A 27,234-nucleotide genomic window follows, 5' to 3' on the forward strand; every position below is an offset into this window, starting at 1 on the left:
AGCAATTGTCTGACCTCTGCAGTGATGAAGTGGGTCCAAGGCAAGAGCAGGAAATCAGCAGGCCAGACACAGCAAAGCTCAGGAAAGGGTAAAGTCTTGAGCTTGGAGGCAGCTCCTAGGGCAAAACAGAGAGGGCATAGCTGAAACTTCTCACAATGTAGCTCTTTCCTCAGCAGTCTGACCAAGGTCACACAGCTGTACCACATCAGAGCTGGCCTCAAGCTCAGGCAGGCAGCCAAACCCCTGAAGGCAAGGAGGGAAGACCCTAACAAGACCCTAATATTAATACTACTACTCTGTGTCCTAGTGATCACAAACAGCTGAGGACCTCAGGAATCGTTCCTGAGAACAATGATGCTGATAGACTAGAAGTAATCACAGAGGTTGGAAAAATTATATCTGCCTCTTGGACTGCGCTAATAGAAACCTGGACCCTCAGGTCAAGCGTTTGAATAAAACAAAAGTTGAATGCAGCAGATCATCTGACAATACTTAAAAAAAAGCACTGTGGGCTTTCCTTGGTCAGAAGCATATCAGCTACCCAGTCTTGCTATCACATTTTTGTATTAGATTATTACTGTAATTTTCAAGAGTAAGATTTACTTGCAGTTCTACAGGAAGTTTGCATTAACTATCCTTCGAGGCTTGCAGTTGTTCTCAGGTAGAACCCAAACCTATGTGCTTAGCTCCATCACAAAATGTAAGAATACATCACATCACAAAATGTAAGAAATGCCATCTACACCCTAAGGTTGAAGTTGTGGATGGGGATACTGAAGCTTGGTCCTGGAACACTACAGATGCCAACTGCTCAATCTAGGTCATGCACAATGTCCTGAAGGACTACGTCACAGAAGTCAGGCAAGACCGGTAAAAACCCTTTGGATGTCAGCTGTCAAGTTAGCTTCTCAGATGGCAGCCAGAGCAGTGGGATGTAGTCAGGGAAGGGTTGAGAAAAGCATTCAGGACACTCTAGGTTTGTATTAGGGACTGTGATGGCAGCAGGGAAATGGTGTCATGGAAAGGGTTGGGAGGGGTGTGCTTTGAATGTACACCAAGGACTGGGATAATGGCTGAAATGCTTGGAAGTTGGAAGTTTGAATCTACCCTGGAAAGCTGCACCTAAGTCTTGTAAGGTGGGCTAAAGGCTAGTGGTAGTAGGTGTGCATTGGCCTAAGTGTCTGGTGCCAGGGACCTCTCGTGTGTATGCATGTGTTTTTGGCAGAAGATGGGATACAGGGACATATATGAGAATACACTTGGTGTTTTACTTGAATGTTGTTTCACTTTGTTGTTGTGGTTTGGTACATAAGATATTTATGGAATGTGGCTGTGCAGCGTGACGAGGACCAAAAGTGCTATGTGTGTGTAGTTGGGAGACCTAAGTTCCTGTGTTCTGTTTGCAAATTAATGTTGAGTTGGGCTGGGACGTTGGGGGATTCATGAGAAGAGCCAGGGACAAAAAAGTACCAGTGTAACTCCTAGGTTATTTTAGCACGGGCAAGCCTAGATGAACACGGAGAGAAACGAGTCGGCAGAAGTTCTGTCAGAGAATTTTCCAAAGCGCCAAACACGTTAGCAAGGAGAACTCTGCCTCGCTGGCGCTGGCAGTACTGCAACACGGGCCTGGGCGCGGGGAGCGCTTCCCTCAGCGGTGCTTGCAGCGTGGACGCCAGAAGCTCCCTGCACGCAGCCCCCCCAGCCGCCTGGCACCCGCGGGGGGTCACCAACACCCCCCGTGACGGCTGCCCCGGGCCCGCGGCCGCCCAGAGCGGCGGGGCGCCCCCAGAGGCGCGGCGTGCCCGGGGCGGGGCGGCCGCGCCGAGGGGACGGCGCTGACGCGGCGGGGCCCCGCTAGAGGGCGCTGCCCCCCCCCCCGCGGGAGGCGGGGGGGCCGCGGCCCCGGCCCCGGCGGCGGCGCATGCGCGGCGGCGGCGCTGGGCGGCCGCGGAGATGGCCCCGCAGTGACGGTTGGCGCTGGCTAACGGTCGCCGTCGCCATCGCGGCGCGGATCGGGCGGCGGACCCTGCCCCGCCGGCGGCGCCCGCCCCGCGGCCGCGCAGCCTGGAGCGCCGGCCCGGCCCCGCGGAGGAGGCCGCGGTGATGCGGCCGCGCTGAGGCCCGGGTGCATCCGCCTCCCTCCCTCCCTCCCTGCCTCCCCCCCCCCCCCCCCACCTCAGCGGGCGGCCCGGCCCCGCCGCCGCCGCCCCGCGCTGCCCCCGCCGCCCCCGGGGACGCGTCGGCCGGGCTCGGAGCGCAGCGGGGCGGAGCGCAGCGGCAGCGGCAGCGGCAGGGCCCGGCCCGCCATGGCCCGCGGCCTGGAGTAGCGCCGCCGCCGCCGCCCCTCGGAGCGCCGCGGCCGCCCGGCAGCCAGGCCCCGGCGGGGCCGGAGGAGCAGCGGGGCCGGGCCCCGCGCCGCGCTGCCCCCCCCGCCCCCCCCGCCGCCGCCGCGCGGCTCCGGGCGGCCCCGGCCCAAGGTGACACCCGGGCTGCCCCCGGCCCGGCCCCGGCCCCGGCCCCGGCCCGCGCCCTCGTCTCGGCCCGGAGCCGGCGGCGCGCGAGCGGCGGCGATGAACCCGGTGAACGCCACTGCTCTCTACGTTTCCGCGAGCCGCCTGGTGCTCAACTACGACCCCGGGGACCCGCAGTCCTTCTCCGAGATTAACAAGCTCCTGCCCTACTTCAGGCAGTCCCTCTCCTGCTGCGTTTGCGGTGAGGAACCCTTCTTTGTTCCCGGCGCGGCGGGGCCCCGGGGCTCGGCGCGGCCCTCGGGCGGGCTGCCCGCACCGGCACCGGGGAGCCCCGGGGAGGGGGGCGGCGGTGGGGGCGGCTCCGGGCAGCGCCTTCCGCAGCACCCCCCTGCCCCGAGGCGAGCAGGGGGCGTGCGGCTGGCGGCGGGGATCGGGGCGGCCGGGGGGGTTGTGGTAACGAGGAGGGGGCCGAGAGCAGGTGTGGGCCGAGACAGCCCGTGTACAGCCCGTCGGGGGGGGGAAGGAACACACACGCACGCACACACCCCGAAACGTAAAGAACACAAAGTAATGCAGGTTGAGGGCCAGGAATGTCAAGCGCACAAAAGAAATCCAAAGGCTGTTACCGCGCGGAGCAGATAATTATCCCGTGACAACAACCGCCACGGCGAGCACACAGGCCGGCAGCCTCCCAGCGTTTCCCCGCCGCGTTTCCCCCCGAAAAAGAGCGATCTGCGTCTGCTGGGGAGAGGCGCGCATCCGGAACCTCGGCGCTGCCTTCTGGAGCGTTTGGGGAGGGATCGCCTTCTGCGTGGTGAAGTGGGGGCACGTGGCCGTGGCCGTGTGGGGCAGGAGGCTCCGCGGTGAGCTGTCAGCCCTCCGCCAACTTTCCCTCGAGGCACGGGGCAGCGCTGGGAGAGGGAGGCCGAGCTGTCAGACCTCTCGCTTGACTCGCTTTGTGAATTCTGTTGTTCTCTGCTGATCCGAAGCCCTGGCCCTGCGTGTGTTTTTGTTTTCTTACCAGACGGGACTCGTGTCCTTTACGTGTGCGTGTCCTTTACTAGCGTGTGTGGTCCCATTAAGGCTTAATCGAATTAGTGGCATTTACAAAGTTAAATATTGTATTTATTTACAAGATCAGGACTTCAACTGTTGAGGCTGCTAAACAAGTCTCGGAGGCTTCCTATCCTGTAGCAGTAGCTCCTCCCACTTAGAGTCTTAGAAAATAGAGATCAGTTTGTACTGGGAAAGAGGGAGCCTGTTCCCAGGATCACGGCGTCGTCATTTCCTGATATAATTTGTCTAAGGTTTTTTTTTTCCACGCATAACCAATGTCAGTATTAATGCAACTCTGCTCTTTATCTCTCATGTAGTACCTTAGGCCCTGTTACTTCTAACCTTTAACTACTTTCTTCTATAAATCATTGTTGCTTTTGCTCAATCATCAGACAATTTCTGCCTAAAAATATGCTAAGATTTCTCTGTGTGTTTTTTTTTTATTTTTTTTTTTATTAAGATACTCATGTAGGGACTTTGTGTCTCTTATGTGTCCATAGGGACTCACTACTGTGCTGCCGGTCCTCTCTGCTTTGAGACTAGTCCTCTGAAATGCGTTCTTTGTTCTCCTTGCCTTGACTTCTTTCCTTTTTGGCCTGTTGCAGTCTTATTTTTGCACTCTGTGCTGTTGGAATTGTCTATCTATAATTTGTCCCTGCCCAAATTCCTGAGCTACTTTTCTCCTCTTCAGTTTTTCTTGCGTGGCTTTTCTGTCACTTTCAGTTTGAGTGGGCAGCCTGTGCTTGTTTAGTTTTTCTTCTATGGGCTTGTGCATCTATGGATACTCAGACCTACAAACTACTTCTTGATGGTTCTGCTTCATCTCTTATTCAAATTTTAGGGGTTGCTACTTCGGCTTTTAATTTTTTTTCCCTATTGTGTGTAACTTTCAGATAACTGTAGCTGCTATTTGTTTCAAATATTTTGTCTACAAGTGATTCCCCAAGATTATCTCTCAGCGTCTGGACTTCTGTTTGTGGCCCAGTAGTGTACAGAGGCCTCAGCAAGTTCCTGGTTCTTTTTGAGGCTGGGCGCTACGCACCCAGACTCTAAAATACAGTTTCTGTCCTGCAGAGTTAGTGAAGTGCTGTTCTTGAACCTGCAGGCAGTTAGTCATGGGAGAGCGCTTCTGTCCGACACAGAACTGCCCGCACTGGTGTCGACCAGCAGTTGTAAATCTTCAGCTCGGACTGGTAAAGGCAAATTGACCTTCTTGTTTGCTTTTTGTGTTCCTTTTCTCTCTCTTCTGTCATGGGTGAATATTGGTGCCTCTTCTCTCTTCAGCCCTCTGACCTTCCTGCGGTATTTCCAAAACGCTTTTTTTTTCTTGTACACAACGGGGCTAAGAGCTGCTACGCTTCCTGCGTATGTGAGGTCATTTAAAGCCCATCTTCTGCCTTCCTTCCAACCATCAAGACTTTTTTTAATTTTAGACAGCATTCTAACAGATAAAGGTTTAAGTACTGAGGCAAAGATTATTTTGTGAGATGTCATCGATCACAGGAGTGGGTGCTTTGACCATCCAAAACCTAACAGTCTGTTTTGAACACACTTAAAGCTTTTCCAACATTTGCTCTTTTTGCCCATCTGTAGTCCGTAAACTGTGAGATCCAAATATCGGGATGCGGGTTCAAGTACATGGGACATTGCGTGTCTGGTGCTTCCCTTGCTCAGAACTTGGTGAAATGAGGTCTTGACTGTACATGTCTAAAAATCATGCTTTGTTGGAGAAATGCTGCGTGAATTATCAGTAACACATAAACCCTCTGCACTTTGTAGAGTTACGTTTGTTTAAGTCCTGTGCAGGATTTCTAGCACTTCCCTTGGGATTTCGCTCCCCAACTTAGCGCTCCTCATGTCATCAGCTGCAGTATTTAATCTCCCTGAATGCACCCCACTAAGCTTTGTTATTCTGTAGGTATTAATTCTGCAGTCAAGACTGTTTAATTTTACAGAATTGTTTTTAGAAGTGACAGCTACATAAATCAGCTGACGTTATTGTGCTTTCACTATTTTCTCGATGCACTAGACATAAGCCAACTGATTTTCTTCTGATCTGATAGTTTTTTAAACCAGCTTTCACAGCGGGGGTGGCAGAAGTTTTTGGACCCACATAATTATGAAGTTCTAATTGAAGTTCTGATTTTAGACTCAAATTGGCACGCCCAAACTTACATCAGCAGAAAGCTGTAATGTAAATACAGCCTGGCATTGTAAATCAGTCAACCAGATCTGTTCTGGGTGGATTTGAGGTCTCCTAACGGGTCCTACCTAACGGGTTGGAAAGGTTTCAGTTACCCCGATGGTACGGCAGTGTGTGTATGCTCTTGGGATGTGAGTGTGGTCATGCGATAGTTTTGTAGACAGTGCTGTAGGCAGTGCGTTGTCCTCACAGGATGCGTAAGGTGACATTTCCTAGAGATTTTTAAACTTAAAAATAGCTCCTCTGAGCGTGCTTTAGAGAGAAGGTATATGCCATACGTGTTTTGAGGACGTGAAATCTGCATTTTAGTCTCTAGACTAAAGTGCTTATTGTTAAATGGTGTGCTGATACCTCATTTCATTTAAAAATAGCTTAGTAGGATTTATGCAACAAACTTCAATGTTTTAAAAACACTACCTATTGGGATAAAAATCTTCTTAAGAGTGACTCGCTCTGTTTCGAATCCTGTGTAGGTTACTGCAAGTCACTCAGAATCTCAGTTGGCTCTGCCACATTAACACACTTTTTTGCAATCCAGTTAAAATGTTTAAGTGACAGATTTTGCCAGTCAGATCAGCTGAGCTTTTTATCCTTAGAAGACTTCACCCTGGAACCTCTGACGGATATTTTAAAATGTTTGACAGATTGTCGCTGCTGATTTAGAATGCGAAAGCACTGGAAAGGTTGCGGGGCTCCAGCGTAACACTGCGTTGGGTCGGGCACCCAGCGGCTGCTGGTGCTGTGGAAATGCAGGATGAGAACCAAGTTCTTGTCCTATAAGCATCCTGTAATCTAAGTAACGGGATGTGAGACGACATGTGGCTTCAAATAGATTAAGGGGTGGGAAGGAGCAAAGAAACAATGTGGTGGTGCTGACCAGTGCCCTACACGGCTCCCGCTGGAAGCTTTGAAATAGCTCTGGAGAGTTTTAGGTAGGAGGCTGAAGGCTCAGTGGTCAAGTAGCGTCGTGGAAGCAACTGCCAGCATGGGAATGGTGTGGTTTAAATAAAAAGAAGTACTTTGTTGACTTGTTTTCTTTTCTTTGATGATCAGTATAGGGATGTTACTTCCAGGCTGATCTTGTATAAATGTATTAGCTTATTTTTTGAAACTTTTATGCTGTAGATAGAAGTTGAGCCTTACAGAGTTGATTCAACTAGCTAGGTTTGAATTTTCTCCAGAGTTGGTGGTACATCGAGTCGTGTAAGCACCTGCATCTCTCTTCCATCCTGTCTGTGTTGGCAGCCCGGTGATGGCTCCTCCTCTTCTTCCTCATCCCTTCTCTGTTGCTTTGCCCCACGCTGCTCCGTGGTGTGCCCTCCTCCAGACCCCTTGTCTGTCCGCAGTTCTCAGCAGCACCGCTACGGATCCCAAGTAGCGCTTACGGCTTTAGGCTGTGCTTTGCCACTGGGAAGTTGTGAAGTAGCCTTTTTTAACAGTGCAATTTCTTTAAACTTCCATAATGAGCATTTCTACAAATACCTAAGTGAAGAAGCTCCAGAAGCCAGTGGAATGCAAGTGAGTTATGGGTCTGTGGTACCGAGGTATCACATACTGTGAAAGGGTTGCTGATGGTACTGAGGCAATCGGAGGCATGCAGCAGCTATGCAATGTCCTTTGGAGAAGGCAAGGTTGTTGCGTAACACCTATATAGATTTAAAACTTCTAGAAAATTCAATTTCTAGTCATGGAGATGGAAAAAGCAGAAGGAACAAATTCCCACTACTAAAAACGTAATTATATGCATGATACTAGACTTTCTGTTTGGGTTTTGAGCTGTTTCTGAGTGAATTAAGACTGGATATCAGTGTTTTAAAGAGAAAAAGCATATTTAAATTTTGTGATGGAAGAATGGAGGATACAATTCTCATTCTTTGTCTGTTCTCCTTTTAGTAGGGAGGGTGAAGGCTGATTCGTGCCAGATCAGTTGCCTTTTGTGTTTGAAAGTAATACGCATTGGTGACTCTTTTCAGGTATTTTTTTGTTGACATTTTCTTCTTTTCTCCATTTTAACTGTCAAAAAATACTGTCCAGCTATCACGTATGGGTAGCTCTTAAGTGTGTTATTTCCCCCCTAAAAATTACATGGAATGGTTACCAGAATAATTCTGACTTTCTGAAGACTGTGCAAAATAACCAGAATCCCTGAAACAGCTATCACGGAGCATGAAATACAGGACAAAGTACCTATAAAATATCTCCTGTTGCAAGTATTCTTTTCCTTCTGGTTTCGGAGGTAGCCACCATGGGCAGTTGCCTATGAAATTTCCACTCTCGTATCTCTGAATGCACCAATTTTTAGCCAAGATCATGTTGGTTGATTTTTCTTCCTCTTTGTCTCCTCAATTAAATTCACCGTTTCCCTTTCCTGTTTGAAACCCTGCACGTGACTCTTGGGAGAAGTGCTTTTTCAAGGTTGTCTGCTTTGTACTGCCTGAATTTTGACAACACAAAGTTGTACCAGTTGAATTTCAGTGGGTTTCTTAACTAAAAATACTCTAAAAATACTCCTCTGTCTTAAAACAAAATTGGAAGCATAGGAGGAAGAGAAGTTCTGTGGTTTCCACCCTGAGAGCTGGTTGGTACCAGACTTGAAAAGGAGATGGCAAAGCGAGGGTTACAGTATTGTCTTCTGACTTGATTTGTGTGTTTCTCATTGAGGCAATGGGAGATGATGGACTAGTTTTGATGGTCACCTGAGGATATTGATTAAACTGATTACGTTTCATAGTGTTTAAAGAAAAGTTAATATGTTGCCAACAGGCACCTTTACTGGGACAACTTAATTGCCCAGGTCTATGGACTTAGGGAGTCCAAACACAGATTTCTTTGGTTTGTTTTCTTACTATGTTATGATTTACAGATTAGTTTGAGTAAATATGGAGTAAGGAGGTGCTTGATATTAGGTTGGAATTCTGTGTGAGGCCAAAAAAGATTCTTGATGTTTCCATATAACTTGAGAAATAATGCACAGCACATCGAGCACTGTACTTTCCAGGGAGTTAGAATTGTCCAGCTTTTACAATGGAATTTGCTTTGAAGTCCTTCAGTGATAACTTTGTGGATCTCCGTCTCCCGAGCCTTGTGGTCATGGCCCAGTCCTCGCTCCTTCTCCAGTGGGCTTGAAGAGCAGAGTTGTCTTGAAGGTTGTGCAGTTAACCTTGATGGTGTAAGAAGTTTTGTTTGGTGGAGGGAAAAAACAGTTTTCATTACTTCTTGTTTGCCTTGAGAATGTGATAAATATAATTAAGTAGACCTACAACTTTCAAAGCATGTTTTAACTCTTTTGAGTGCTTATGCTGTATGGAAACATGCTAAATGTATCTTGTACCCACAGTAGACATGTCAACATTGCCATTTAAAGCTTCTTAAAATACAGCAGCCTTGACTTTGGATGACATCATTACATGCAAAACTTTGCCACCGTGGCCATTGTGGTCATTGCAACGGTTGGTGTTAAAAGCCAGCCTGGGTTAGGTGTCCTTCCTTCATCCCTTCCTTGCAGCTGGGAATCCCCCGTTTGCATCAGGCAGAGTGAAAGCAGTAGAGGGCTGTGGCTGTTGAGCTTTCCATTTGCTTGCTGTGCACTATAAAATGCGGGTGACTTCTAGTGATGTGAATGCAAGTGAGGATTAAAGATCTTGTTTTGGCAGACCAATATTTGACATTAACCCCGGTGCTACATTCATTTATACTTGTAACAAAATTTGACTTCATAATTTTGTCCTAGTTGGCTTCATCAAAATAGGATTTAATAGGTTACAGCAGTCTTAAAACTTTGAGTCTTTAAAAATGCAGTATGTAATGTTTCAGTAGGCTTTGCCAGGGGCGTTTCATGTGTGGGGCGTTTACCCCCTTTTCTAGGGCACTGTGTTTCTGCCTTTGCTCAAGGTAGATGAGAAAGAAAGGAGATATCCTGTTGTGAATCAAGGTCCTCTTTTTTGTGTATTTCGCCCATTTGGAGTACATTTGCTGGATACATACACCTAATAATCGCGTTGATTCCCAATTCTTCTCCTCCTTTGGTCCCTGAGATACAATTTGCAGATGCTTCCCTTCTTCCTGCAGCTGTGAAGTAATGCTCATTAAGGAACACAATAGGAAGTATTCCTTGTGGTCTAAATGACCTCCCTCCTGGCAGCAGCCTTTCCAGGACAGCTGTGGTATTTTGTAAATAATATATTAACAGTATTTTCTCTGTGTATGCTGCATATTAAGTGTACGTGCTCATAATTGAGTAGATGTTTGGTGAACTTTTGTGAGAGTAGGATAGTTAAGATCTGATGTTGTTTAGGGAAATTTGAAGCCTCTTACTGGAGGCTTTTTAAGAACATGATTTTGCTTTTGGTGTATTAATATCCCCCTCACAAAAGAGGGTGAGCAGAGATGAGGTGAAGTTTAGTAATACCAAGTTATCTAGGGTAGTAAAAATGAAGGTCTGCATTGAGTAAACGTGGCAGGATCTGATGAGGATGAATGATTGCACAGTAAAATGGCAAATTAAATTTAGCTCAGATAAATATAGAATGATAAACATGGAGAAAAATATTACAAACTTCTCAGAGCCCATCGTTTTTATATCTTACAGACTTAAATTTGTGAATGTATAGAAAGTGGCACTATTGATGGCTACCAGCCAAAAGCGAGATCTTGGCTTCTCAACAGAACACTCGCTGGAAGTATCAGCTCAGTACTGGGTATCAATCGAAAGTAAAACAAGTGTTAAAATCAGAAACTGAATAGAGAACGTAGTGGTGAACTTCACTGCAGCGCTGCATGAAGCTGTGTACGCCAGAACCCCTTGCTCTGGGAGGGAGAACGTGGGGAAACACGGTACGTGACTGTGAAACCCGCGGTGGTGTGGAGGAGAGGGGCAGGGACTGACTGCTGCCTCATCCAGCACGCGAACCGGAGATTGCTGAGTGAACCCAGCCGGAGTAACGATTCAAAGCAAAAAGGTTATTCTCAGCACAGTGACCAGGGAACTTCTTGTCACAGCCTGTTGTGACTGATAACGTGTTAAATAGCTCAGGAGGGGAGGCAAGCCTCTGGAGAGAGTCTTGAGGCTTACTGAGTACATGGAAACGCTATCTCCCGTGAGGAGCACCTCAGCGAGTGGTGGCTAAAGGCTGGGCAAGCACTCGGGGCTTGCTTACCTCCTCCTTACTCTGTGCCCACGGCATCTGCTTTGGGCCACTAGGGAGGGGGGATGTCGCACTAGGTGGATCTTTGGTCTGACCCAGTGGGGTCATTCTTAGGAGTTTGAAGATGGGCTGGATCATCTCAGAATCATTTCCGTTTTATTGTCTTGGTGAAGTTTGTAATCTTACCTGGGGGGATTTGGTAATTTGCAGCAGCAATGAATGTTACGCCCTGGGTGCCTGTGGAGCCAATGGTTTGGAATGTTCTGAAGCTTAGTACCTCCAGATTCTCAGCAGTAGCTCAGGTGTTGGCTTTCTGGGACAATGCTGTTGACTTAACAGCATTCCCCAAATATTAAAACTAATGAAACCTAAATTTCTGTGAATTTGCATCTCATGGTTGACTTTTTTTTTTTTTTCTAAAGTTTAACAGTACTAAAACTGACGAGTGATAGGTGCCACAGAATCCATAAAGGAAGAAACTTTGCAGAATGAATATTCAATGAGATGTGAGCTCAAGCTGAAAATATTCCCATGGTTCAGGCATTCCCAATGTCTCTTCTGTGTAGGTTGCTGGCATTTACTGAGAGTAGAACTCACTGTGTTCTTTCCTCCGGGGAGCATGTAAAGTGTTTTGTTTTGTCTGTCCATCTGTCTTTCTCTTCTAAGCTTCTGGATTATTTTATTTTTCTTCCAGATTTTTGTATCCTCTTTTAGCTTTCGTACCCATTCAGCAGTTTCAGCCAAATTTATTTTGGGATGAGTGTAATTTTTGGGGATAAATGAAATGCACAGTTGGCAATGAGATTTTTAAAAAAATCTAATTAAAAGTTAAATTGCGACTGTAAATTGTTCATTTGGTCTCATCTGTAAGTATTTTAATACTTGGTAGTATGCCACACACTGATCATCGTAACTCCCAAGTAGCAAAACAAGGCTGAAGAGGACCAAGGAGCACACCCAGCTGCTTTGTTTCGCTGGGTGCTAATGCTGGAGGCCTTTTGGTGGTGGAAGTGCTGTGGATGCATGCACACTTTTACAATGGCTTCTGCAGTCTCAGAGCATTAAATGAGAACTGTTGCAGGCGTTTGCTGCTTGCTTTGGTCAGAGCAGAGTTTCTGCTGTGCCTGGTGGGAAGACCCAAGATCCTGAAGGGCCAGACAGTCATTCGGGAACTCCTTCTGCCTAAGGACATGACTTGTGAGACCAGCTTGTGTCATTTAAAGCTTTCTTTTGTTTCTTCCCCAATGGAAGTCCCTGACTTGGCTCACAAACTCGAATCCTATCTGATGACCACCATCGACATCTCTGCCTGCCTTGCTGTTTAAATAGTGTCACTGAAAGGGAACTTAAGCATTTTCATTGCAGGTTGCATTGTGTGGCTTCAGGTTCTACCTGTTGGCTTTAAATCTTCACTGCTTAGCTCAAAGAGGGTTTTGCTGTTGCCTTTGTAGGGTCTTCTGGAGTCAGTCTTCCTCAGTCAGCTCTTCCTCATTAGATGAGCAAAGAAAAGTCAAATATCTAATCTTTGGTCATAAAATGCATTTTCCAGCCAAATATTGCTGTAATAGTGTCTTGAACCTTTTGCTGTTCTGCAGCTTCTTCTATTCGTTGTTCCTCCTGTATCACTTTTAGGTAACTGTGATCAAATCCTGCCCGTGTCCATATGGTCACTCTTCCTTCCACTTGCAGTGTAATGACAGTTCTTACTTGTCGTTCTGTTGATGTATGTCACCTGGTAACCTTCTAAACAATCCATTTTCTCTCAATGTATTAAAAAACACAAATAACGATGCCTTAGGCACTGACCCCTGTTATTTGCTGCTCAAAACTCAGCTTAAATCAGGTCACTTTTGCTGAAAGATGGCTCAGACGGAGGAGGGCTGCAGCAAGTATCAAGGGATTTGGGCTTCAGAGGGAACAGGGGATAGACAGTCTCCATCAGCTCATTCACAGAATTAAGGAGTGTCGCAAAATGACTGTGCTAATGCAAATTTCCTATTACTTCAAACACACAAAGTTGAATTTTCAGAAGTTGTTTCAGCAGTGAAGACTAGGGAGGGCTTGGTTAGGAAAGGGGTGGAACATCTGGGCAAAAGATATAGAGTGTAGGGACAAGTTTTGTGTTTGAAGGCTACTGCAGCTAAGGATTAGAACAGCAGGTCTTGTTCTCCTGCCTGAGGGATTGGACTCTAGACTAAGCTAATACAACATAGAAAAGTTGTTTTTTTCTTACGTAGTTCATAAGTTGGTGCACTCAGCTAGGTTCAGCAAATTGTATCCCTCCAAAGGGCTGTCATGAGAATCCATTAGGGAAGGTTCACGTGGTTAAAATTTCCTTGGAAGCAGCTGATGAGAGAAAATACCTTTGATTAGGACTTTTTATCTCAGTCTGTTTTACTATATGCACTTTGCTTTCTCTTCCCAAATTGCAGAATTTTATTAATTTGTTCCTAACAGCATGTTTGCACTGGGGTGGGAAATCTGGGAGAAGATTCACTGATTGCTGTAGCTCATCCAGAAAAGGCTCCTCACAGGGAGACAGTTCTGATCAAAGCTGAAAATCTGCTGCTGGAAAGAAGGGGAAGAAGCCCGCTTTCATAGCTGGCTATAGATACTCTGAAATTTATTTAGAAGTTGAATATCTTTCTGGCCTAGGGTTTGCTAAAGATAACAAAGCAATACTGTCGTTTTATGGATGTAGTTACTAGCTGGATTATTTCTGTGCAGAATTTCAATTAACACTGTTCTTTTACTTTATTTTATCCTTATGTGTTACTGGGCTAGTTCTTAACATAAGCAAAAACATCCTTCCAGACCTAGTTTCAGAGATCTGGAGATCTGACAGGTCTTCAGCACTAGGTGTCTAAAGCCCGTGCTGTCAGGTGACTTGAGTCCATTAGCAACTGATTTTTTAAATTTTTTTTCTTAACAGTAAGATCTCAGAGAACATCTTTTGTGATTTCCTCACCCCTGCGCAGGACACGCGAGCTGTTGTTGACACCTTGAAGTATTTAAGCATCATGGCTGTGACTACTAAAATATTAAGTGTTATTTCACTGTTACGTGTCTGTGCCTTGGGAAACGGGGAGCCACCACTCCTCAGGACGTGTTAATAGTCGCCCTGCGCCAAAACAGAAAGCGCAACAAGAGCAATCTATTAAGGAGCATTATATATATTTATATTCATTTTTATTGAAATACAGTATTAGGTGTTTTATTTGGTGCTTGTAAGAATTCATGGGGGACATTTAACTGTTCTTGTTGCTCACAAAGCTGAAATCTTTGTGCTTTATTCATGGCGTTGACTGTCACAAAGCTATGCTCTATTTTAGTCCCAGCCAAATGAAAAGTAAAACAAAGTCTCTGCTGTGTGTTCTTTCCTTTTGGGGTTGGTATTTCATCATTTTTACATTCCTTTTAGGGTTTCCCTTTGCTCAGTTTCCATTTGTTTTCACTAATTTCATTAAAATCTCTGCAGTAGCTCTTCATGGGGGTTTGTTGTTGTGCTTTTGGAAAATTCGTAGAAATCTTGTGTGTTTTGTAACTTTCAATGGAAGAAACTGCTGAAGGGGATAAAGGGGCTGGTACTGTTTTAGCTAAGAGGGTTTCTAAAGGCTGCAGCAGCATGACAAATTATGGTGGGATGTTCTGATTTTTTTTTCTAATGTTTTAAAATCAGATATGGCAGCCGTGAGAATTTTTAGACTATTGTTTGGATGGTATATTTTCTTGTGACTTGCTGAACTTTTTCAGGCAATTTTTTTGGCTTATGTTACAAGGAATTCATCCTATGTTATCATTGAAATGTGGCTTGAGTTCATTGTAGTTTTTCTTTTTTTTCCTTAGGAAATTTGCTACAAGACCCTATTGCTCCCACAAACTCCACATGTCAGCATTATGTCTGCAAACCTTGTAAAGGCAAGAAGATGATGATGAAACCGTCATGTAGCTGGTGCAAGGACTATGAACAGTTTGAGGAGAATAAGCAGCTAAGCATTTTAGTGAACTGCTATAAGAAACTCTGTGAATACATAACGCAAACTCCACTGGCACGAGATATTATCCAAGCAGTTGATTGTTCTGCAGATCTTTTGGCTTTGCTCAAAGATGGATCACCACTCCACGAAGAGACGGAAAAATCTTCCGATACAGCCTTGGCTTTGTGTTTGACACATTCCCCAGTACCTTCCACCTCAGAACTTACAAACGATCCTCCAGCTAGTTTTACGTCAGTACCTGAAAGCACACACAACGTTGATGTTAGAGGTTCTGTTATCAATGGGTTGCCCAATTGTAATGGGCTTTCAGTAGATAAACTTGGAGTGAATATCCCTTCTCCTGAACACGCGAACACGATCGATGTATGTAGTACTGGAGAGTATATAAAAAATGAAGATATCTCTAGCAGCCTGCAGCCTGTGTGTGATACTGTTTCTACTAGTGACTTGTGTACGACAGGCATTGACATCTGCAGCTTCAGTGAAGACATAAAACCAGGTGGATCTCTTCTCCTTAGTGTTGAGGAAGTTCTACGGAGCTTAGAGACCGTTTCAAATACTGAAGTCTGTGGTTCTAATTTGCAGCCCAGCTTGGAGACAAACATGACTAACGGCCCTTTCCTGCAACTTTCTCCCCCACCCCTTAGCCATAACATTTTCATGTCCTCAGATGCTTCTCCTCATGGAATCTCGTGTACAGCAGCAACGCCTAAGGTGGTTAAGTTAAACAGAAAGCGATCTCGATCGGAAAGCGACAGCGAAAAGGTTCAACCTCTGCCCATTTCCAGCATCATCTGTGGCCCAACGTTGGGAGCATCAGCTCCTGTAACAGTGAAACAGGAAAACAAAATGTCTTTGCAGCCTATTGCAACTGTACCTAATGGAGGCACTACTCCCAAAATAAGTAAAACTGTGCTCCTGTCTAACAAAAGCATGAAAAAGAATTTAGAACATGCCCCTAAGAAATCTCACCCAAAAGCCAAACCAGGAGTGCTGAAAACAAAAGACAAAGCAAAGGAGAAAGTTCCTAGCAGTAACGTTATGCCAGGAAGCCCAACAAAAACTGTGTATAAAAAGCCACAAGAAAAGAAAGGGTGTAAATGTGGTCGTGCCACCCAAAATCCAAGTGTTCTTACATGCCGTGGCCAACGCTGCCCTTGCTACTCTAACCGCAAAGCCTGCCTTGACTGCATATGCCGTGGCTGCCAAAACTCCTATATGGCTAACGGGGAGAAGAAGCTGGAGGCATTTGCAGTGCCAGAAAAGGCCTTGGAGCAGACTAGGCTTACTTTGGGCATTAATGTGACAAGCATTGCGGTGCGCAATGCCAGCACAAGCACCAGTGTAATCAATGTGACAGGGTCACCAGTAACGACGTTTTTAGCTGCCAGTACACACGATGATAAAAGCTTGGATGAAGCTATAGACATGAGATATGACTGTTGAATCTTTCTTTCTTTTCCCTGCCATCAGTAGGGGAACTGCGACAGTTTTAAGGCAGCTATGGTTCTGTTTAACTTGCTGGAGCTCCTGCGTTTAGATCACTTGTATCAAGTGTTTTTCATTGCTATGTTATGTGTATTAGTGTCTGGGAAATAGTTGCAGATAATGGAGGAGTTACCCTAAAACTGTTTTTTAGTTCTTACAGCACCTCATAGTTTGAGATGAATTGCTGATGTAAATGATTTTATCACAAGATCTTTGGCAAGGAATATATTAACCTCATTGTACTCGGTCATGCTTTGTGCTCAGTCAAAGCTTCCGCGTAAATGTAGCGAAGTGGTATCTAGTTAGTCCATTTCAACTGTGCTAGATTATGATGTAGAAAAGTAATTATCAGTCAGTTACAGACACTATTGCTAGAAAATCACCTAGTGTTCCTGTAGGAAATGCAGCTTTAAGCTGGGGAAACCAGTCTGAAAAGGCCCTTGGATAACTTTTGATTGTGAGAATTGGCAATGGAGCAGTTTAAAAATGAAAAGATTGGGAATATAGTGAGAAAGCTAATAGCCCCAAGAGCAGTCAGTCTCCAAACAAGGGTCAGTAAGATCAGTTGCTTACATGTGAAGGTTAAACTGCTGACTCCAGTGTGCCGTCCCGTTAACACCAGCGTTTGCTTTTTCCTTGACAATTCCTGATCTGTCATGCCCCCCCCGCCAGCTGTTTGTTTGACATGTTACTATTTTGATTGGGGCGGGAAAATTGCTTATACACAAAGCAAGTTTTATTAGCACCACTCTCTCCTCTTTTTTTTTTTTTTTGAGAGCTTTTTTTTTTTCTGGGTTACAGAGGAGAGAGGTTCTGTGGCTCTTCCCCCCGCCCCAGGCAGTGTCTGCAATATACAGAGACTTCCAGCAATTATCACTGTTGATTTTTTTACCTTGAGGGTAGTGCTTTGCTGACAGGTATCTTTCAGCTGGAGCAGAAGATTATTTTATCTAACAAATATCCGAAATATCTGACCTTAGAAATCAATCTGTATAATTCACCCAGAATCCATCTCATTTTTCTGTGATATATTTAAAGTTGCTTTCAAAGGGTGATGCTTTTTGACCTGGGCTGAAAGGCTTCAAATGGAAAAAAAACACAAAGTTGGCAAAGAGCTTATTTCAAAAAGCATTAAAAATGAAAGCACCTTTGTAGAAATTCAGCTTTATATATATAAAAAAAAAAAGTCTTATTTCATTGTAATTCCTAAATTAGAGTAGAAGCATTTAGTCTTGCATTTAAGATTTCATTGGCAACCTAAAAAAAATCAGTTACTTTGCAAAAGCAGAAGTTTCTCCTCTTTGAATGATACAGCACAAATGGGCTGACTAGAACACAAAACATCACCTTCTAATTTAAAAGGCAATTCCTGTTTCAATAGCATGTTAAATAGTACGTGAATTTTTCAAGTTAGTTATAACTGCTTCCATCTTTCCTTTAATTCATCTAATGAAGTCTGCAGCGCTTTCTGACCTAACGTTAGGTGTATTTTGATTTGGCACAAAGCATATACAATGATGGTTACTCACCTAAGAAATAAGCAAAAACCTTTGGACACAAATGACACCTCCTTTTGTTTTGTAGTGTACCATGGTGTCATTTTCTGTGAATGTGGTCAGATCTTTTTGTTGGTTTTGGTTTGTTTCTCCCCCCGTCTTTTTTGTGGGGTGGGTAGGGTGGGGGGTTAAAGCCATAGGAAGAAAAATGTGATGTATGTGTCCAGTCTGTACTTTTTTGTTTTTGTTTTGCAAGAAGAGTTGAAAAATATTTTTGATAATGAGTAAATGGTGGAAAATGCTTCTTAGTATTCTTGTCTTTATTTGCCAACCCAAGTACCTAAGATCTGTGTTTTTTAGCCCTCATAAGATTTAATGATGTCCTATTAAAATGTATTTAGTTAAACTTGTATGTGATTTTTGTGTTGACCCAAGAGGATCCTACCGTTTTCTGACATGGTGGTTTGATCGTGACCTACTGATGTAAATCTGTTTATTAGTCCGCTACGTGTAAGAAAAGTAGCCAAACCAGAGTCTGGTTTAAAGGGAGTGAGATGTGCAGCATGGGTTGTTTCTAAATGCTTTTGCAGAGCTGTTAAGTTTTGCTGGGATTGTTGATGGTACATTTACTAGGACTTGTATTACATTATATACGTAGTACCTTTGCTCCACAAATGTGGGAGGACTTGGAATCTTCAATTTCTCACTGCTGCATTGAATATGGTACCAAAATCTGGTGGTTTAGGTCGAGTGTGTTTGGAACCGTTGACAGGAGAGCCCTGATCGTTACTGTAAAAGTGCAAATGGTAGATTCAGGTTGTTTCTAAAAACATTTCCTTTTATGCTGCCACGTTCTTGAAATGTATATTAAAATTCTAATTGATTTAATAAATGTTAGTTTTCTAATTCTATTTTGCAACTGCTAAGGGCATCAGTGTGGCATATGTTGAACTTATTGTCTAAATACTACTTAGTCTGTTGATGACTAATTCTGTAATTGTTTAAATTAGGGCTTGTTTGGTTTGCTTTTTCTTTTAAACCTCCTGGCTAGTAGTTGTTGAATAAGCTGAGTGATGGAAAGGATCATAATGTTTCTGAAAAGAATTGCAGTGGTTCTAGTTTGAAAAGCTTTAGTTTCCATTTTACAGGGACCTTACAGCGTGGTGTTTGGGGACCTTCCCACCGTTGCTTGTTGTCAAAAGGAGTTAAGTGAAAACTCCGTCCAGCATAACCCATGGTAAGGCCTCGCTCCCTGTTGGCCATATGTGGAGAAGCACTGGGGAATCACTGACGGAGAGCAGTTGCAGTGATAATTTTAGCTCTAGCTTAGCCTGTCTGGCCTGGGCTGGCGGGATTTCCCCTGTTGCTGCCGACCTGGCGTTCCTGCTGTGGTGCTGTTGATGAGGAGAACTTTCTCAGTGCTGGCACAGAGGAGGCTGCTTGGGGGTTCCTTTTCATATAGGAAGGGTGTGATACTTCAGCTTTCTTCCCAGTCCGCCTCAGGAAGTGATAACTTTCAAACTTTAATAAAATTCTGTCATTTGTAGAGCTGGATTGGAAGGAAAAAGCAGCAAATGTCTTCCTATTGCAGTCTTCCTGCCTGGAAATGTCTTGAAGAGATGGAAAGAACAGAGCTTCCTCTGGAAGGGGCAGACTTCTGATCATTTTTGATGTGTACCAGTACAAAACTAGCCTAGTGCTTCTGGTCATCTCAATCCAAACATAGGGAGGACACTCCTTCAAGAAAGAGAAAACATTTAAACTTTCATTTTAAATGGAAAGGCTCTTTCCATGTATCATGCATCACTGAAATCACTCGGTTGGAATTAAACGCTGGAGGGAGGAGGGGAAGGGAAGTGAAACTGGAAACAAACACTTGGTTTGTGTTGACTTGGCTGCTCTCATAGCAGTTCATTTGTGCAGGTGATGTTCTCTCACCTGTCCACCCCCAACATACCGTACCTGGGAACAGTGGGGTCACTGCAGGCTCTTCTGTTACTGTTGAACTCCCTGCAGAAGTTCTTGTGCACGCACACGAATTTGAAAACACTACCACAAACGGAGGAGGCAGGTAACAGATGCTGTCTTCTGCAGCTGCTTCAATTTGTGTCATTGTGGAGTTTCTGTGTACATAAGATGAGGGTGACAGCCCCCCCCCCCCCCCCCCGCAAGTACCATCAAATTTTGAATTGTCAGAAAAGAACCTTGTAGAGTTGCAATGTACCAGCAGTCTGAAATAAAACCTGAAAATCCTGCTTTCAAAGGCAAGTACTTCTAGCACAGAAAGAAGCTTGTTGTTCAGTGAAACTGATGGACTTTGAAGAAAAAGATATACAGATGTGGCACATGAATCTTGCAAAGAATTCTGGTGTGATCCAGACCAAAAGCATCTCTTTACTGGATGTAAGCACACACCCCAGTCATTTTTTATGTATTATTTTTTTATACAAATTATATTTGCAGTAAAAACTTGAATTGTTAACAGAAACTTTCCTGAGGAGTGAAACAACAAAAAAGAGCAGCTTTGTATACGTTAGAATATCTTCAGATGTATGCGGCACAGCTGATGAAATTCACTCTGAAAGCTGTAATACTTATAGTACTGATAATGTTGCAAGCACATCTTTGTCCGGTCTTAACTATTCCATTTTTAGAATTGAAGTGCATTTGGTATTTTCACGGAAACCAGAGGTCCCTACTGAAAAGTGTGCAATACACAGATATCCATGGGAAGAACGCTGAGCTGTCAGTCTCACGGATGAAGTCATAAGATAACGCAGCAATTCTGCTTAAGCATTTGCATATAAAGAAATCAAAGTTTTTTTGTTTTTCCTTCTTTCCATGCCACTTGCCGAGGATCCAGGAGATGTCTGTTTTAAGGAGAGATTAAAATGAGGGACTTCAGAATTTCGGTAAGTCAGCACAGGGATGTGCTCCACGTTGAGGAGGATGTAAGGAAGGTAAGTGCTAGGATGGCTTCTTTTCCACAGTATTTTATAGAAGAAAGCCTAGCCTTTTGGTTTTGGTAGGCTTGCTGACAGGTAACTGGATGGTGTGAGCTCAGTAGCAATAGGGAAGACAATTTTGGGACAGCAGCTGGAGATTAAGTGAAAAAAAAACTAGTCTATGCCACTACCATGAGACAGGTTTTACTTCTTCAATTCAGAAGTCCTTTATTTGCCAAAAAGAAAAAGAAATTACAAAGTAAAAATACAAGGATAAAACCATGCCAGCACAAAATGTCTCCACACTATTTTTACAAAGTATGAGAACCTTTATTATTTAAATATTCAGTTTCTAAAACCATCACCCATATACCATCACAAGATTAAAAGGGTAAGCATCGTTTACATGTTTTTATTACAGCAGCTCATGCTCTTCACTGAGGTTCATTTTTAATTGCATAGACCTAGGTTACTGTGATTTAGAAGCGCCATACTCCAGAAGTACACACCGTTAAAATGACACTTCAGTGACCTCTTTTTTTCTTTTGGTCTTCCAGGCGTATTTCAGAAACTAAACACAGTACCTTGGTTGGAGTATCTCAAGTCAGCTTTCTTAAATTCTTAGCTCACGAAAGCAGGAAGGTTTTCTGCCATGTTTTCTGTAAACCTGAGACTGACTGGAATTTCTTTTTGCTGTCCATGTCTGTTTTGCAACACTGCCGCTTGGTGGCAGACCAGCAGAAGGGGAACTATGCCAGCGCCTGGGCTTTGCAGACAAAAACTGTAGTGAAGGAATTACTACTGAGATTTTGGAAAAAAAAAAAAAAAAGAAAAAAAAAGTCAAGCTAGTACCATTTGAGCAGTAATTGCATGTGGTTGTATCAAACTGCATCTCCTGTCTTAGTACTGCGGAGAGAGAGAATTTGTGAATATAAAAATAATAAGTGAGGTTTTCTGTAAGGACACGGTGTATTTTTGCTAGATAAAATCAGACTAGAGCTAACAAATAAAGATGTATTCTTTTATCATGCAAAACTGAATTTTACTAATTTTTCTGACTATAGGGAAAAAGGAATCCAGCTCATAATAGACTTCTGAGATAGACTTCCAACAAAAAATACAAGATCTGTCTTTGAAAGTATGCAACATCTAAAGTGGCACTGACAGTTGCAGACAGGAGGTGAAGTCAAAATAAGTGGGTTCCTACAAGTCGTTTGTGCTATAATTCTTAGGTTGCTTTATTTTAGAGAGCTTTGTAGCCTCTGAAACATGTGTGTTGCAGCTGAATAGATTGGTGTCTGTATTGGCAAACATCCTGGTCTTTTTATATTTTGACTATCCCAGAAAGAGAAACTCTGAAAGTATGACAGGAGTTCCCAAATTTACTATGCTTATATACTGCAGCTTTAGAAACCTTCCATCTGGAGAAGCTATGAGCAGGGCGAAGTTGCAAGTCGGATGTAGAATGTGTCATTTATCAATTGATCTGTGGTTGCTGAGTTACGATTATTTGTACGTGTATTTGCTCAGGTACAAGAGAGAGACTGGATTTCTACTCCAGAAGGAAATACTACAAACTACTGCATATTTTGCTTTGAGATCATAGTAGTGGTGGTTTCTGTAACTTGTCCTTGTATGTGAGGCAAAACATTTGCTGTAAGGTTGTTTGTTTTTAATTTATTATTGTTATTATTATTCCCTCAATTAGCTTTGTTGTGTTGCCCTGCTAGAAAAGCATGAATTGGGTTTGAATCACTCTACTTTGTCAGAGAAGCAGTTGAAGTAACACGAGGGTTCAATTTCAGACCAGAATGGGTTATGTTCTTGTTCCGTTGAGTAATCTTTGTCTTTGGAAAGATTGCAAATTTCATCAAACTATGAGTTATCGGCCACTAAACCCCGATACTGAAGAAAAGAGTTGCAATGCTTTGCCTTGGTTCTTTCAGGTGAAAAGTGGACAGAGCTGGTTACACTTGGCAGTTGTGCAACTTTCATCCTATGTACATTTCTGCAGTCATTGCTAGTTTTTTCTGCATTTGTGTCTTTGTGGAGTCTTTCCCAGTAAAGCTTTTCCTCTCTGGGTTATAGCGATGATGGAGATGTAACTCAAACATCCTGATGTTCAGCAGAGTGTCTTGTTGTGCTCTTGCTCTTGTGTGCTTGTTGCATTCAAAGAGGCATTTAAGGGGCTTATCCATTAAGGGGCTTGGTCAGAGTGGTGTCTCTCCCCTCACCCCCCCTTAAATCTTCTACTGTAGAATGCAAGATACCTCTAAGTGCCTTTGCTAAGAACCTGGGCATCCAGAGTTTCCCAAATATATGAAAAAAATATATGCATCCCAGGATCCTGGATTTTTCCATATATGCATCTAGATAAAATAGCAGCTTTGTTCGTGGAAAAGAGAACAAGTCTTCAAGCCCAGCGTAGCTAAAAACTTCCTCTCTTTCAGATTTTGATCTTGATGAGCGAGTTACTAACCTCAACAAGGCAGCAGTATGTCCCACCTAGGCATCGGGAGGCAGGTATGACACTTCAAAGGCTCCTGGAAAAGTTGAAGCTGCATTGTAGTGATCAGCCAATTACTTACTTGGTTATTAACAATAACACTTAAGAGGTATCATCTAGGGATTAATGTACCATTGTGTTAGCATTTTTATGTACAAACTGTGCCGGGCTAATAGTGTCTGCATGTATATACAAGTTGCCTATTAACTGAATGGGTTCTGCCTTTAGCGCAGACATGGAGCTGCCTGCTTGGAGATCTGATACTGGCAGTTGTCTCTCTGGTATTCTGGCAGCAATTCATACAGGGATGTCCCGAAGAGTCACGATTTGATATTCATGCGGTGAGGCAACAGGAAATATGGTGTATACATACCAACCAAGCATTACATACTTGGGCGCAGTTACGATAGTTGAAATCAAGTATGGCAGGTGAAACCTCTGCCAAACCGGAGAAGGTAAGTCCCAAATCTATTCCTTTATCATCTATGGCAGCCAGAAGTGAGGGCTGATACAGTTACAGTGAAGACTGTTACAATCACCTCTGTGCTGAATCACAAGAGCTACTAGTCAGAAAGGAGGGACAGCTCCAGCAGCAGATCATGTGCTGTTACTGGAGACACCAGTTGAAATTCCACAGGGAGTCAGTTTAGTTTTGCACTTGCAGCAAGAATTCATCAGTTACACCATTTTCTCTCCAAGACTAGGCCTATTTCATGGGTGGAAAAAAAAAGTCAGCAATATTTAGGGATTATTTCTTTTACCAGTTAAAGAATGCCTCTGTTAACAGAAATTTACCACACTATGTTAGGGTTGATGGTTTTTCTTCATGATCTCAGCTTAGTCTCTTGCAGAAGGCTACAGATTAGCAAGATTACAAGAGATGGGAAGAGCAGAAGAAGGAAACAGAATTGATGCACACAAAACACAGCAGTTTCAGCACACCAGCTGTATGTCTGTTGTAAATATGCTACAAAATAATTTTATGGAGACAAAACACTAGCCTGATTCATAGGGAAGATACTCTCATGCACAGCAGAATATGTATCTTAAATTCTCAGAGAAACATTATATGATGCGGTACTTTAACTGTCCACAGATTGATGAGTAAAATTTGTTCGGTATCATCTATAAAAGCTTTAAATAGCAAAAAGGGACCCCACTCTCTCCCTGTGCAGGCACGGTGCCTTGGTTTCCAGGACACTGGCAAAAATAAGAACTTCATTGTGATTTGTATTTCAAAAGATTTCTAGATGTACATTTAAGTTAATTTGGCAATTCATGTCACTGGTATAAATTCAAAGGGTCATAAAGAGACAGGACTGAACTGACTGAGAGACGACCACTGTAGATGTTGCATGCAGTTCTTAGTTTATCATTAGATGCTGGCATTTATTGCACATCTGGGGATGTTTATATGGAAAGATATAAAGGAAACAAGGTGCAATCACCATTTTTAATGAGCGTGCACAATAACACATTGTAGAAAGCCTTTTTATAGAAATTATGTTATTTCAGTTATACAAGAAGAGAAAAAGGGTTCTCAAATTACAGTGTACAAAATAAAGCACATTGCGCCAATGATGGACTTAAGAAAAATCCCTAAGTGTCCCTAAGTGTCTTGGGACTGACTGCTATCCAGTTTGACAGATATTGATTACACGTTCTCCATTTCTCTATGCTGAGAGATCTGAGATAACTAGTTTGACTTGTCTCCAGTTTCAGAGGGAGATAAGACTTCATCTGTCTCATAGTCTTCTTCAAATGATCTGCAAAGATAAAAGGTGGGTCTTTAAAAGCTGTATTTTGGTGAGAGCATTTTTCAGGTAAGTTATTTCTGTGGCCGCTAAACCATTTGGCTAAAATACAATAATATGCAGGATGTTAACCTCAAGGAGGCTGTTTATAAGGCATTGAAAACAGTGTGGCAGTAATCAGTATTCTGACAGCTGACATTGTGCTCCCATCCATCCTCATTCTTAAGTTCTGAAACAACTTTTCACTGGTGTTTAGCATCTTAAAATTTGAATACAGTTTTAGTAACAGTTGTCATTATCTTGCAGTAGCCTTAATAGTTCAGTGTAGGAATAGAGTTGCTCAGTCACAGATTCAGGTCCTAAAGGAGATTTGGCTTGCTCAGACTTGCTCACAAACACCTGGTTTCCAAAGCATCTTTTGGCTTAGGAGATGCTTTGCCATTCACAGAAAAAACAACGGTGGCCACACTGTCATGTTCCTCTCTCACTTGGTTTGAAGTTTAATATCCAGGTCTTAGTGTTTATGGCTTAGGGAGGTTTGCCTGCAAGTTCTCATCTCTAGCTGGTTGCATATTTGGGCTAGTCAGGTCCTATGCTCTGCAGCAGAGGATAGCGCTTTGGGGCTTTCATCCCCTTCCTGTTGGTGAGAAATGATGTTTAAGATGTTTTTTCCCCAGCCTCAGCACATCACAGGTTATTCTCTGAACTCCCAAGAAATTCAGTCTTCCTTCAGTTCTGGACGCAATGCTTGTTAGGCAGGAAATGGCGCAGCGTGTCTTCCAAGGGCAAGCGCAGCGATAGACAGCGATAAACTCCAATACCCCTGTGTGGGCAGCACCAAGAAAGAACTGTCTGCCACTTCTTGTGTTGTTCTTCCCTCCGCTGACCCATGCGCAGGCACGAGTCCTCAGGAGCCACTTCTGCCTGCCAGGCTGTATGTCCTGCCGTGGGGAGGGTTCTGTGTAAGTGGCATCTGGTGAGTGTCCACTGCTGCCAGGCAGGCCGTGGCTTGGGCTGCGAGAAAGCATTTCTGCATTAGGAGCCTCTGTGGTCAGGTTCAACTAGTGTTTCTGCCTTCAAACAACAACATGCACATGCATTCGCCAGGAAGCAAGCTCTCTTCATCAAAACCTGTACACAGATGTGTAAACCAGGAAACATGGCTGAGAAGTGTTCAGATCACCTTAAGCTTCCAGTGAAAAAGCATGCTCCAAGTGGTAGTTTTGAGCAAAAAGACATCTTGTCTTCTTTTTGGTGATTGTATTGTGCTTGTGTTTTCCAATGTGGGTATTTAATTTATCATAGCAGTGCTTAGAAATTTCTGAATCTGCCACTCAGGATCAGAAATAAACACCACAAGATCCTCCTGCCTTACAACACTACATGGACAGCATCTGACCAGCTCTCAACAGAGTCACAGCATCCGTGAAGTCGTGCTGAGTATCCATTATGTCTTGGTGAGATTCCTCTTCCACAAGCAGTGCTCCTCTCATGGGCAAGTCTGCAGGCACCCAGACACTGATTGGTTTTAGGAACCTTCCATGCAGTGAAGCTATGGACAGGGTTAAGTCTCAAATGTGGTGCAGAATGCCCCAATAATTCATTTGTGACTGCTGAATGATGGTTATTTTCATGTGTATTAGTAAGACAAATAATGGATTTCAGATTCTGTCAGCTAACATAGCCAAAAAATCTTCTGCTTCCTCTAAGAGCTCATAAATCAATCCTCTTGGTTTTGTCCCCACTCTGTTTCTGTCATTCTCAAAGGACAGCAGAAATGACGATTGTGCAAAAACTCAATGCCTCTTTCTAGCAAACTTGTTTGGGCATCCAGCTCTCTGTTTTTCATTTTCCCTTCCTTTTTTTCCTGTGTGCTCTTTTGCTATGTTCCACAAATGAGATCTAATCCTGCTGCCATGACTACAGAGCTTTTCAGGGGCTCTTAAAAGCAAGCAGCAAGGTTGCGACGGAGCTGTTTCAGACAGACTTCAAAAATGTGACATCACCTGCCAATTCAGTTTTTGGTGAGTTTGGTGATTTGTGGTCCTGCAAAGCTTTTATGGCAGACTCCTATTTCTTTTCTGTGCTAAGCACACAGCTGTTGCAGAGTGGCTGCAGGGAATACAACAATTTTATCTTCCATCCTACGTTACCTCATCTTTCATTGTGAAGG

General features: G+C 43.8%; 2 protein-coding genes across 8 annotated transcripts in view; one reads left to right on the forward strand and one right to left on the reverse strand.

Annotated features, from left to right (window-relative positions):
- Positions 1 to 2,570: 2,570 nt before the first annotated feature.
- MSL2 (MSL complex subunit 2) lies at positions 2,571 to 18,252 on the forward strand. Its single transcript, XM_035545105.2, has 2 exons — positions 2,571 to 2,712; positions 14,721 to 18,252. The coding sequence occupies exons 1-2, from the start codon at positions 2,571 to 2,573 to the stop codon at positions 16,316 to 16,318; spliced, it is 1,740 nt and encodes a 579-aa protein (XP_035400998.2). The 3' UTR covers positions 16,319 to 18,252.
- PPP2R3A (protein phosphatase 2 regulatory subunit B''alpha) overlaps positions 14,715 to 27,234 on the reverse strand; it is a 58,334-nt gene continuing 45,814 nt past the window's right edge. Inside the window, exon 14 of one of the 7 annotated variants that reach the window (XM_050712627.1) lies at positions 14,715 to 15,110. In XM_050712627.1, the coding sequence (XP_050568584.1) occupies positions 15,104 to 15,110 (7 nt within the window). In that variant the 3' untranslated portion in view covers positions 14,715 to 15,103. Of the gene's footprint in view, positions 15,111 to 20,982; positions 27,174 to 27,234 lie in introns of those variants that run through there. The other 6 variants (XM_035545103.2, XM_035545098.2, XM_035545101.2 and 3 more) reach the window with 6 other exon arrangements.

This window comes from Cygnus atratus, chromosome 9 (genome assembly GCF_013377495.2).
Source record: "Cygnus atratus isolate AKBS03 ecotype Queensland, Australia chromosome 9, CAtr_DNAZoo_HiC_assembly, whole genome shotgun sequence".
Classification (NCBI taxonomy): Eukaryota; Metazoa; Chordata; class Aves; order Anseriformes; family Anatidae; genus Cygnus; species Cygnus atratus.